Source organism: Falco naumanni, chromosome 4, assembly GCF_017639655.2.
Source record: "Falco naumanni isolate bFalNau1 chromosome 4, bFalNau1.pat, whole genome shotgun sequence".
NCBI lineage: Eukaryota > Metazoa > Chordata > Aves > Falconiformes > Falconidae > Falco > Falco naumanni.
In genome coordinates, this window is record NC_054057.1 from 56,420,210 (window position 1) to 56,432,965 (window position 12,756).

The window sequence follows — 12,756 nt, forward strand, 5'->3', positions numbered from 1 at the left end:
TCAATGATGTTGTAGAAGTGAAGACAGAATACTAGGCAGGCAGATTTGTTTTACATATTTCCATTTGGATTTTCAGACACATTCAGGCCTTCAAAGGTAACTTCGGAGTCACTTAAAGAGTATGTTGCAGCAGGAGAAAAAGTCAGCAGTCAAAAGACAAGTCCCACTTAAAAGCTCCTGTTTTGGATCCCGGCTGGTTGTAACCAAAATACCTATCTCATCATTGCTGTGCACTGTCTCAGCCTGAAAAAAGATGCCTGGATGTGCCTGTCTCTTTAGGAGAGCTGAGCTGTTAACTGATCCCCTGCAATTCCCACGGTGGTTTGCTCATGAAACACAACCCCATATGGAGGATATTTGGCAAGGAGCACCTGTAACCGACACTCCTCGGCTGGAGTCTGGCAAAGGAGATCCAGATGTTTGGGCCCCTTCTCTGTGCCTGTCATCTTTATTGCCTAAGACTGTCATTAGCATTAGACATAAGAGCTCCAGGTGCAGGATGAAAGTTAAAAGCAATCCCCTAATGGCATCTGGCTCCTGCCTTTCCTCCTGGAAGAAGTCAGCGCCTGCCATAGAAGCTGAGCAACGTTTTGGGACTCCTTAATTTCCTACCATAATCAGGTTTGTCCTGCACAGACTCCACATTTACGGCATTCCTTTTGTACTACTTCTCTGCTACCCAATACAGGATCACAGGTTTGAAAGAAACGTGCAGGGTCATCAAGTCCATTGGCAGCTGGAAAATATCAGCACTAAACTGTCCCTTCATAAATGTGCTGAGGTGCCGAGATCCACCTCACAACCAGTTATGCTTCTTCTGCCACCACTGATTCCAACAGAAGACAATCCCACCTGCTGAATGCAACCAGTATCACCAGTGCCATGTGCCCAGGAACTGATGCTGCAGAACAGTAGAAGACAGTGCTTCAGGATATTCATTAGCAACACCCATTTATGAAAAGTTGCAGATTTCCAGAATGCTGGACCCTGTGCCTTATAAAAGAAATGATGAAGGAGTAACTACTGTTCTGATGGAATTTATTCACCAAACTAGGCATCTGTTATGTAGTCGTGGAGGAGATAGGAAGCTTCAGGTAAGCACAATATTTTAAACCGGGGAAATTTTGCTCAGCTACGTTGGATGTTTAAATAAAAGAAAAAGAAAGCACTATATAGAACGGAAAATCTAATTAAAGACGTTCAAAGTGAATTAATCTGCCCTGCATGGGTGAGCTGGATATCATAATTACATGCGAAAGATAAAAGCTTTCGCTCTCAGCAAGTTCAGCTTTATGTCATGGAAAGAACCAGAAGGGGTTGTGCCCATTCTAACCTTTCTGCTTGCCAGAGGGTATGAAAGCAAAGGCTCGATGGACAGTGGTCAGAAAATCTCACACTCCAGTGTACGTGTACCAGGACACAGTGGATCAGGATAAGCATTTCTACAAAAAGGAAAGCTACTTCATGGAGCTATTTCATGCATCTGTGACTGGGGGGTGGGGGGGTGGGGGGGTGGTGTGGGGAAGATCTGGGAGAAAGCAAACCTGTGTGATGGGAAGGGCTGGCAGATCCGATGGGGACCTGTGGGAGGCTCACGCCCTCTCAGAAGGGCAGGGAGGACCCAGGGCAGCACCCTATTGCACTGCAAGGGGTGAATGTCTATACGTGACAGCTGACTTGAGCTCCCAGCATGCAAGTTTTTATCCCAGAAGCAAGGAATGCCGTCACAGGCAATTCAAGAAAGTAACGTCCCTGTCCAAGGGTGTAGCGAGGGACTTGTTTAATTCCGTGAACATAAAATGCAACACAACAAACATTGCTAGTGCGTATCCAGCCCTTGCCATCACTAGGCTTCAGAGCAAGTTAGGAACAACGGAAATAAGTATTGTTACCACTGTTTCACATGAGGGGCACATGGAACTGAAACACAAAGCAATTTGTCTAAATTCACTCAGTAGTCTGGCAACAGAGCTCGGACAAGAAGATGGAGTCTCCTGTGGCTCTATCCATCGGGTTGTGCTGCATCACAACACAGTAAATCTCAGCACATATAACTCATTTATCCATGTTTTACATTTGCTGCTGAATGTTCTGTCTTTATAGATCAAGTATTGCCACCAGTTTTGAACCTCAACAGTCTCTTCTCTGATATGCTCTTGCCACCTTTCTGGAGACACCAGGCTGTATGGAGCACAGCAATCTGATCACCTCCACGTTTCACAGTTAGGTTCAGTCTGACTCGTGAAGTTTAGCAGGTGGAAATGAGGTGAAGAACCAGAATGAGAGGCACAGGTGTCTCTAACATCTCCGTGGAAGGTGAGCAGAGGACTGTAAATTAAGACTCCTTTGTGATTACAGCTTTATGCAGTAACTTGAGCTGAGTAACCGAAGGCACTGCAACTTCATTTTTTCCCAGCAGGGCACAGTGAAGTCCCAGGCTTTTCAGGGGGGCTAGTACACTCTGTCTGCATGAACAGTCCTTCCTGGGCCATGACTTTTTGTTTCTGGAACTGAACTTTGCTCTGGATTACAATATCACAAAATGGTCATAGAATCGCAGAATCATGGCATCATAGAATCACAGAATGGTTTGGGTTGGAAGGGACCTTAAAGATCATCTAGTTCCCACCCCCCTGCCACGGGCAGGGACACCTGCCACTAGACCAGGTTGTTCAAAGCCCCATCCAGCCTGGCCCTGGACATCTCAAGGGATGGAGCATCCACAACTGCTCTGGGCAACCTGTTCCAGTGTCTTGGTCTTTAATTCTCCTGAACAGTCCAATCGCCTCCCAAAGGACTATATTAGTGATGCACCAGAAATTCAAACTAAACCCAGAAGCTGCCATAAACATCCCTAGGCCAAATTAATACACCAAATATGACTCATTTACATTTGAGGAAAGGCATTCCCTTATGGATGAGGGTGAAAAACTCTGAAAAGCGTAGAGGTTAACCGAGCCTTTAAACTGTTGATTTCAGTGGGAACAAGCAACATTTGCCCATTAGTTTCTGATGGTCACACTTACCACTTGCAGCAGAGCCAGGTACCCAGCACCAACATTATCAAAGTTAACTTTAACTTTTGTCCAGTAAAATGTGCCTGACACGTTATACAGTATGCAGTCACTCATGTTGTTAATAATTTTTGAGTCTAAAGGCATATCTCCTTCTGTCTTGTTAATGCACTTCCCAAACTTCCCAGCAAACAGGTTCACTCCCATAATGCTAAAGATAAGCCAGAAGATGAGGCAGACGAGCAGAACATTCATGATGGAAGGGATGGCTCCCACGAGAGCATTGACCACCACCTTGGAGAAACAGGAGAGGAAAAACAGATTTAATGTCATCACTTACCCAGATGCTTTGCTAACAAGCTGTTGTGCATCCTTGATTAACTAGGCTGAACCCTCACATGGTGACAGGTGGATAACTACTAACACTACTTGAGGAGCCAGACCACCACTGAAGACTTCACACATGATTATATCTCAATCTCTTTGTAATTGAAGAGCTAATCTGTTGGCATCCCATGCATGGGATGATGTTTTTTCAAGGGAAATTTTTTAATTCAGGACCAATCTGTGAAGTCATCTTGACTTCTCAGATCCTACTGGAAAATACACTCGAAACTATCTCTCATAATCATATGATTAATTGGAAACAGCTGGGGTACATCACAGTGTCTTAAAATAGACCAAAAAATAAGATTTCTGAAATCTTTTACTGAACTCAGGCCTCCATAGTCCTTGGAACGTGAACTCTAGCTGTGAAAAATATTACTTATTTAAATAATAACTGATTGAGACATAGTGTACGAAGGCAGCTTCCCCTGTCTGATCAGTATGCCTGATTAAAACAGTGAAACCTTTCTAATTTTGAAAAAATATGCATTATTTTTTCCTGTGGCATGCTGTAAAGTTCCTACACACCAACCCAGGCAGGGCTGTATACTTCTGTGTAAAATCATATGTAAAAATAAAAGGTAAAAGGAGCTTTTAAGGTATTGGAATGATGGCACGGGCGATGAGCAACACTCTGAAGCTATGCAAAAGCAATAAAGGTCAGACCATCTACAGATCCTCTAAGGCTGCCGGGTTTGAACGCAGCTTTATAATACCAGTACATCAACAAGGCAAGCTGCACATCATTTACCAATACTTTCTGAGGGAAGAACACTATCACAAAATATATTTTTCCCCTTCCTATGTCAAGAAGGTTTCTCCATATTCACAGCTTTTGGAGATGCTGCAGTCCAGGCAGAGATGCCTGAGCGCCCTGCTGCAAGCACCAGCTCCACTGCGTGAATTTGTCTCCATCTCTGTCTCATGCTTCGGAGAATAAAATCTGGTAGGCAGACATTAAGCTCTTCCTCTTCTCCATCTACATTTCTGAAACCAAGACAAGGTGATATTGATCCATAAAAATTAAATTTTATTCAATTGTGAATCTGATTATGGAAAATATCAGCTCTTGGTTTCTCTTATATTAGTGTCCAATTTTCTGGCAAGCTAATAATGTAACATGCGTTTCCCCACCATTTTTGCATTGCTGAGGAAGAAAAATAGCCGGAGGAGTAATATGGGTTTCATGCATGTATAGCAGCAGCTTCATCTACAATGTACAATACAAAATTATGTAGCTCTTTCAAAATCCAGATTTATATTTTGTGCATTTATGAATGAAGCTAATTTTTGTACAGGAAAAGCTGCTTGACCAATTTATTTTTTTTTCTGTATAGGCCCATTCCTGATGACTATTCAATTTCATTCCTTTTTTTTTCCTTCTAATTTTATCTTTCAATTTGGGATGTTAATCAATATCTAGCTTCGTTGTTCTAAGACTAAGTTTACTGTGTTCACCCAAATGCCAAATAATTTCCAAATCAAGGGCTTATTTGGATATAGCTTTGGCCTTTGTCAAAGTAGCTTTTTTTTCCCCATTTGCTGCTATGCAGGACAATATTTTTGTTCAATTTTAATCCATGACAGCACAAAGCCACTGCACTTCTGTTACACGTGCCGCTGCACCCAGCTCCCACCCGCAAACCCTGTGACAGGACACAGACATCCAGGTTTCAGCAGTGCAATCAATGGCGATGCCCGCATCCTGCTTTTTTCCTTCTGCTGAATTATGTTCAATGGCTTGTAGATAACAAAACACGACATGAGGCTGGAGCAAATCCTGTAGCACCTCTCTAAATTAATTATTAACAGGGGCTTTCATTCTTCTCTCGCTGCTTCTGCTCTTACACCAGCCTGATGCCGTTTGGTCTGCTGGAAGCACTCTTGATTTGCACTGAGACAAGTGAAAGGACTTAAAGACCTGGATACATAAAGGCAAGTTATTATCATAAATTCATTTTAGAAGTTTAGCTGCAAACCTTGCCATGGAAATAGCTGAATTTCTGCTGCATGCAGGAACAGCAACATATATAGCCTCGTATAAGAAAAGGTTTCATACCTCTTGGTTTCCACCAACACCTTTACACGTGAAACCACCTTCCAGGTGACTTCTTTAGAGAGAGCCTGGAAACCGAGCCACCCCCTGCCCTAAACCACAGTGGGGCATATCCAGAGCCTGTGCCTGGCCCCTAGCTCTCCTGATCTCATGGGCGACTTCCCCAGCTGAAGCCAATTCAGATTTTCAACCCAGAAATAGACTTGCACAATGTGTCAATCCCCCCTTTGCTACAGCAGAGCCCCCCAGACTTCCCGCAGTAATTTCAGGCACAGGTTATAACACCTAGCCAAGCCTGGGCACAGCTTGTACAAAGACATCTATCTCATTTAAAGTGCCATGATGTCAAATAATGGCCAAAAATTATATTATTGGATAATCTATTCCTGTGTCCTCTGTCCTCACTGTTAGAAACAGGTGCTGTATTTTTAGGTCCAATTTGTTGAACTTGAGGCACTAGTGATCCGCCATTAGGTATCTTCTCCTATCATTTCCATCTTTGCTGCCGGTGAGTTACCACTGAACATTGCTTTGGGTAATTAAAAAAACCCCAGAGCTTCTAACTGTCATGGTTCCTTCAGATTTCTAATCATACTCATAGCTCCCTGCAGAGACTTTCCCATTTTACTACCCCATTTCCAGCAGTTTGGTGGAAATCCAGTACTGAAGCATTGCCCTCTCCTTCTCCTCGCTGGGTTGTTTCCCTGCATCTTGAGGGATTTAGTAGTCACCTCATTTATTGGACCTGTCCAAAAGCTTGTGCCTTGTTGAACAGTCACCCCAACCCCTAAGCCCTTCTCAGCTTCTGTTTTCCAAGAAACGACCCTTGGAGTGACCTACTTTCCTCTTCCCGAGGTATACGATGTATGTGGTTTTATTAAAATGCATGTTGTACAATTGATCTGTTTTTCACTGTGATCCAGATCAGTCAGTATAATTCCCTTATCTGCAATATCACTTACTGCTCTGCTTGCTTTGTGTGTTGTCAGCAAAGATTTTATATTTTCTTCCCGAAGCTGTTAAAGTTCAGATTAAGGACAGTTCTCATTCTGAAGGATCCCTCACCCTGATACACGCATCACTGAATGTACAGTGTCATCACTGTTTGCAATTACTCTTCGAGATCCATCAGCCATTTTAAATTAATATAAAATATGTTTACTTGGCTTGGTACAAAGCTCATTTTTTCATCACAGTGTCCCATGGTATCAGATTCCTCTCTGAAATCTAAGGATATTATATCAGCACAGTTACCGTCATCAGCATAATTTGTAATCAAGTCAAAGGACCATATCACTTTTACAAGAACTATTACCATGAAATCATGCTAACTAGCATTAATTATGCTATTTCTTTCCTGTACGTATCTTGTAGCAGCCTCACCATGACTTCGCCTAGTATCGTTTTCACATTAAATGGTCTATCATCATCCCACTCATCCTTTTAAAATATTGCCATAGCCTCCTTTGCTGGGAAGGAACTTGCAGGGAAGTGGTGCCTCTGAAATCATTCCCTGATGGACAACAAATGAGGGGACATTGGAGATTTCTTGATTTGGGACAGACAGACCCAAGTTCATTTAGGCTGGGCTCTGATATGGCCTGGAAAGCAGTGGGTCAGGCAGGGGGGTGCCATGTGCATGGGAACCCCCAGGGTCTACAGTAACTGCCAGGTGGGATGCTGGTCTTACTGGGGTCTTTTCTGGGGACAGAGGGGCAGGATGGCCACAGCTCAGTTTTATTTCCCAGAGTTCTCATGAGACTTGTGTCAAACTCAGAAAGGTCCCAGACTGTCTGCAGACAGGGAAAGGACTCAAGTCTGATGGTAACTGGTCCCCTTGGCCATCCGAGTGCTACTCTGTGCCTTTGCCTCAGGACCAATGGTTTCCAAAATTTAGGTACAGCATCAATGACATAAGTGAAATAAGTCTCTTACTGCAGTATAAATGAGAACTTTTCTGCTCCTGTTCTAATCACGCAGAGATCTTTCAATTATTCAAGAAAAAGACATTATAATAGAGCAAACTATTATTATTTCCTTACTGTCAGTGTTTGCTTCTCAACATTATCATTATTTAGTCCATCACTGAGCTGGCAATTTTCCTGTGCATTTTGAAGCATATGAACTCCTAATAATGAAAGGTCTGACTGTCCCTAGTCATGTTAAGTGTGGTTAGACAAACTAAAAATAAAATGGTTTGATTTTCCAATAGCACGTATTCTCAATTACACTTTATCATCATTTATAAGCTAATTCACTACCTCTGATAGCTCGGAATGACTTAATATATTTCAGCTGCAGCAGCAGTACAGGGAAGAAATAGGATGTTGAGTCAAGAATGAGGGGTCCTACAAGTATGAGCATCTTAGGAAGGAAACTTGCTGGGGTGATGCATGGGTCTATGCCACGTAAGATCTCCACCAAGCCAACCTCTTGCTATTCTCACCTAGAAATGAGAACTTTTTAACATTATTTCTTCCCTATTTCAGTCTCACTTTTCTGATGCTTTGGGCTAGTCATCCCACTGCTTTTCAGGTTTGAATCCAATTGAGTTAAACTGATGCAAAGTCATGAGTGAACATTCTTATGTCAGCTCAGAATACGTTAAAGGGGTTTCACGTGAACTTGCAAATCCAGCAGCAGAAGCTAAGCCTTCATAAGCCAGATTTAAACTGATTTGAGAGAGTCGATGCACAAATCACTCCAGCAGTTAAACCAGTGCAGCTTTTGGTGATACCAACTTCTGCTCAAACTGCAAATGTTTAATAAAGACTTGGAGTGAGCTCATCAGGTGACATAGGAGTGAGATCTTTTATTAAGATCAGTAGTGCGACATCGCTTTGTATCAACTGAGGATCTGCTGTTTGCTTTTGTTTTATTTTGTGAATAACCTTTAAAATACTGCCTGTGTTTGCTGAAAAGAGAGTGGTGAACAAAACAATTCAGGCTTGGGTGCCCAGATGAACAGAGCCTTTACAAACTTTTTGTCTTAGTACTAACACAAAGGGGAGTGATATGCAATCAGATTTGTCTGATCTTCATCCACAAAAATAATGTGATTTAGATCAACACAAGATATGTGGGACAAAGCCATAGATCCCCAGTTCTGGTCATCCACAGAAGAGGAAAAGTATGGGTACAGGGTTTTCATAAATTGCTCTGTCACCGTATTTCCTGGGTTATCTCAGTCATTAAGACTTTTCTAGCCTTCAGCCTGCCTTACTGCAAGGGTATTGCAATGAGAACAGTTAATTGCTAGGAGCCCAGTGCATGGACTACACGTTTTAGTTACTGATGATTTGGACCAATATTCTGTCTGCAGGAAAAGTTTACCCTGAATATACCTCACTATGAAAGCTGTATATATATAAAAAATTTTTATGTGTAATTTTGTCACAGATTTGCTTTATCTTGCTATGCACTCCACAAGATTAGCAGTAAACTCATCTTATACAGAACACATCACCATCTGCAAGTCATGCATGGCACAAGATGTTAAATAAAGTGCTTATCTAGAAATAATTGATTAGTGTAGCAGGTAGTCTTAACAAATAAACAGGTATGCTGTGTGGATATAGCCATGCTTGCAAAGGAATGCAAGAGGGAAAGAGGTGGATGCACAAGATGGAACAACAAATACAAGCTACATGGTTTTAATGTTAATCCTGACATTCCACATTAAAACTGCAATCTGTTCAAAGGAAAGCTTTTATATATTCATTCATTTGCTTTTCCTATCTTTAGCATTTCTAATTTTTGCTTTAATTATTAGTGAAAAAGTCGTTAAGAACTTTCCCAGTCAGTCTCATTTTAATACATGTCAAAAGCAGGGAGCAAACTTGTAGCTTGGTTATTCCCCTGATACACCTTATAATTGAGAGGTAATTGTTAGCCAGATGCTTCCTCGGACAAAAAGCTGTTTTTTGAAGTGCAATATGACAAGTTAGGCAGCAGGATTAGTTTATTATTAAATCCACCAGAGGATAAATCTGTAACGATACAATTGCAATCAAGACAAAGAAGGGTTTTCTGATTTTGTTGTTTTGATAAAGCATTATCATTAATTTCCTTTGGCAGACAAAATGAAGACAAAACCATGTGCAACAGTTCCCTGTTACATGCTTGATGTCACACAGTTGAGCTTTGATCGATGCTTTATATGCTCTTACCCTCATCCCTTCAAATCTTGACAATGCTCTTAATGGTCGAAGAGCTCGGAGGGTCCTGAGGGATTTAATGGGACCCATCTCAGAGTATCCAAGTGTATTGGCGATGAGGCTTATTAAAGAGACCTGAATGGAGACAGAAAGCAGAATGCTAAATGGTTAGTACACGCCTGCCGTTTCCCTTCTCTTCTGACTTGCCTTCCTGAAAAGAAACTGCTGATTAGTGGAACAGTGGGGAAAAAAAACCCCAACTTAAATGGAAGCCATTAGATTAGACCAACACAGAAAAAAAATTTTTACATCCACACATAAACAGAACTCCACTTCAATGGAAAATTTTTAGAAATACAGTCTTTCACGGTTGTTGGTTTTCTTCTAACCAAGCACACAGGGATCTTCTTAACGTCAGCTTGCACAAAGTGAGTGAGAAAGGAGATACCATTACAAAACCACCGTTCTGTGATGCCCGTGCTATAGGTTTGCTGTATGCTCCACAAAGTGTGTGCATCTTCCACTATTGAAAATATGAGTCACACATTTTCAATGTGTGTTATAATTTAGGGCTTTCAGGGTGAAAGCACCTGTAAGATCTAACCATTTCCAGCAGAGATAAAAGGTTTTACCATTACCATTCAATTACTAATCTTGAACTTACTGATTAGAAACAAGTCTTCTAGACTGCTGATAGACATGACTTTATACCATAGACTATAAAAGAATGATGTGCATGACTCTCTGATTCTGCACTTTTTCATTTTTTTCTGCTTTCTGCACAGTCTCTAAAGGAGAAGGAAACTTGTCAGGCACTCAGCATTGAGGTTCATACCTCTCAAAGACTCTTTCATTGAAATAAACTATTTCCAAATCTGGAGACAGCATGGAGGGGTTCCAATGCTCTTCATGTTCTCAGAGTTTTAGTAGTGCCCAGCTGGTCAGAACTATCAGGCACAGGACTGGAGTCTGGATGAAATGAATGGCAGTGGAGATTACGGGTCAGATTAACAAATACATGGAACAACTGAGTTTTGCATGCTCAAACCGGGGTTCACAGCCTGCGTCCTTACCAAACAGGGTGTGAGAAACAGCTTTACAATGCCAGTTTGCATGGATTACAAAAAGAACCAAAATTAGTTACCACATAGTGTAAAATATTACTTTCTTAGAAGAGAACTACGCATATTGCTCATCACAATTCCCTTACTCCCATCTTAGCTGTTTTCACAGCCCCAGTTATAGTATCGCATTATCTCACACTCACCAGTGTGAGTGTGCAAAGCTGACCTGGAAGGAGTGTGCTCTACTGGCATTTTAAAGACAGCAGCTAAGCCTAAACCCAGGGATTCTTCTTCACTACATATAAAAAGTAAGTGCGTAATGTAAGAGGAAACTCTAAGCTCCCCCGTGAGGATAGACAGGTCTAGTGGGAAACCTGCCTTTTCATTTTGGGATGGGATGATTCTTTCTCTGAATCCCACTGCCATCTGACCAGCCCACCGATGGCTGACCACCATCACCGACGAGGTTTGTGATAAAGCAGGGTAAGACAAGCCTGGTCCCCTAAGTCCCAAGCTAGCATCCTCTATGGAACAACCTTCCTCCCGAATATGCATATATTAATGTACAAGCACTGTCTGTACAGCTAAGCATCTTTGCAAAACTTGCTCAGTTTGTTAAATTATTTACCTATTGGTAGCTTTATTGTGGCATGGCAGTGACAGCAAGCCTAAGGGCAGGAGGTCTCAGAGACACCAGACCTGGGCTGGGGCTGGATGCAGCAGGTTGGATATCTCCTGGGATAAAACAGCCCACCTCTGCAGACTAAGTGGCACAGAGGCTGGCTGTCACGCTGTAACATGTCACTCTTTAACAAGGTGTGACATAAACTCACCTCCCGTGTACAGACCCAGCAGCTGACATGGAAGAAAGGTCTTAATAAACACTTCTGCATTTTAGTGGGGAGTGTATAACAACATCACAACAGACAGACAGACTAGAATCAAGGTCTAATGTCTTAGACCCCTTAGACACTGCGGAGGTAAAAATCACCGGGTGAAGCCATTTCTCCCATCTCTAAGAAAGCAGATCTGAACCCCTGACATGAACACACCCGAGAAATGATTTTAAGAGTAAGTAATGCTATAGGTTTGACATGCTGCTTTCACCTCAATCCTGCTCAGTCAATGCTCACAGTTAAAGATGAAAATCTGGGTTTGACTTAAAAAACACCTTAAACTCACCAACGCTTCCAAACTGAGGCAGCACCCATTTTCTGTCTTCCTGATTTCTTACCAGCCCTGGTTACCTCCTGTACTCTGGAGCTGCATTAACATACAGTCCAAAGCCTTCTCCTTTCATTCCCTCTCCCCACTGAATTAATGTTGCCTAAACAATAAGAAAGGGCTGAAGGATTCATCTAATAGCAGTAAGCAAATATGCTTATATACATACTTCTATATATATTAGAGTGTATATATATATTATACGTTAAGAGTATAGCTAATCTACTAAAGCCATCCAAACAATCACCTTAAAACTGTAACAGAACTGGCATTATTGAGATACCATGAAAGGACCAACACTGTGGCACATATTTCTGACTTTGGTGGAAAGTTTAGTGCAGAAAATGGCCTTAACCCCACAAAGCCTTGGAGCTTCCTATCCAGAAAGGCTGGAGGTGTAAGAAAAACAGCTCAATCACAGCATGCTCAATGATAGAAACCAAGATCCATACCATACCAAGGGAAGCTGGTTCATTTGTAAAATGAATGTACAGATTTAAAAGAAAAATAATCAAGCACCCAACAAGTGCCTTTGCTAGCTTCACCCACAATGACTGAAAGCCAGATCTTCTCAAGGTCTTCAGACTGCCTTGGTTGGTGCACCTGCATGCTTCCTCCCGCATCCTTGATTTATGTCCTGTAATTCCCCTTCCCCTCAAAGTAGAAGGTCTTCTGTTCAAATCCTGCAGAACCAGACTTCAGATCTGAGGTTACCGTTTTCTTTAGAGTGCCATAAATGTCACCCTGAAACCCATCACAGGTGCTGTTGTCCTCCTGACACAGATTTACACAGCATTAGATCTCTCTTCAGAGGATTAGGCTGCGAAGCTGTGTGATATTTAGCAATGATTTAC

The 12,756-nt window shown here is 42.0% G+C and overlaps 1 protein-coding gene across 3 annotated transcripts in view; it reads right to left on the bottom strand.

The window, feature by feature from the left end:
- Positions 1–12,756, bottom strand: part of LOC121087401 (sodium channel protein type 5 subunit alpha-like) — a 178,173-nt gene that overhangs the window by 14,378 nt on the left and 151,039 nt on the right. For all 3 annotated transcript variants that reach the window (XM_040592378.1, XM_040592377.1, XM_040592376.1), the window contains 2 exons: positions 9,627–9,749; positions 3,027–3,308 (listed from right to left, as the gene is read on the bottom strand). In XM_040592378.1, the coding sequence (XP_040448312.1) occupies positions 3,027–3,308; positions 9,627–9,749 (405 nt within the window). The remainder of the gene's footprint in view (positions 1–3,026; positions 3,309–9,626; positions 9,750–12,756) is intronic.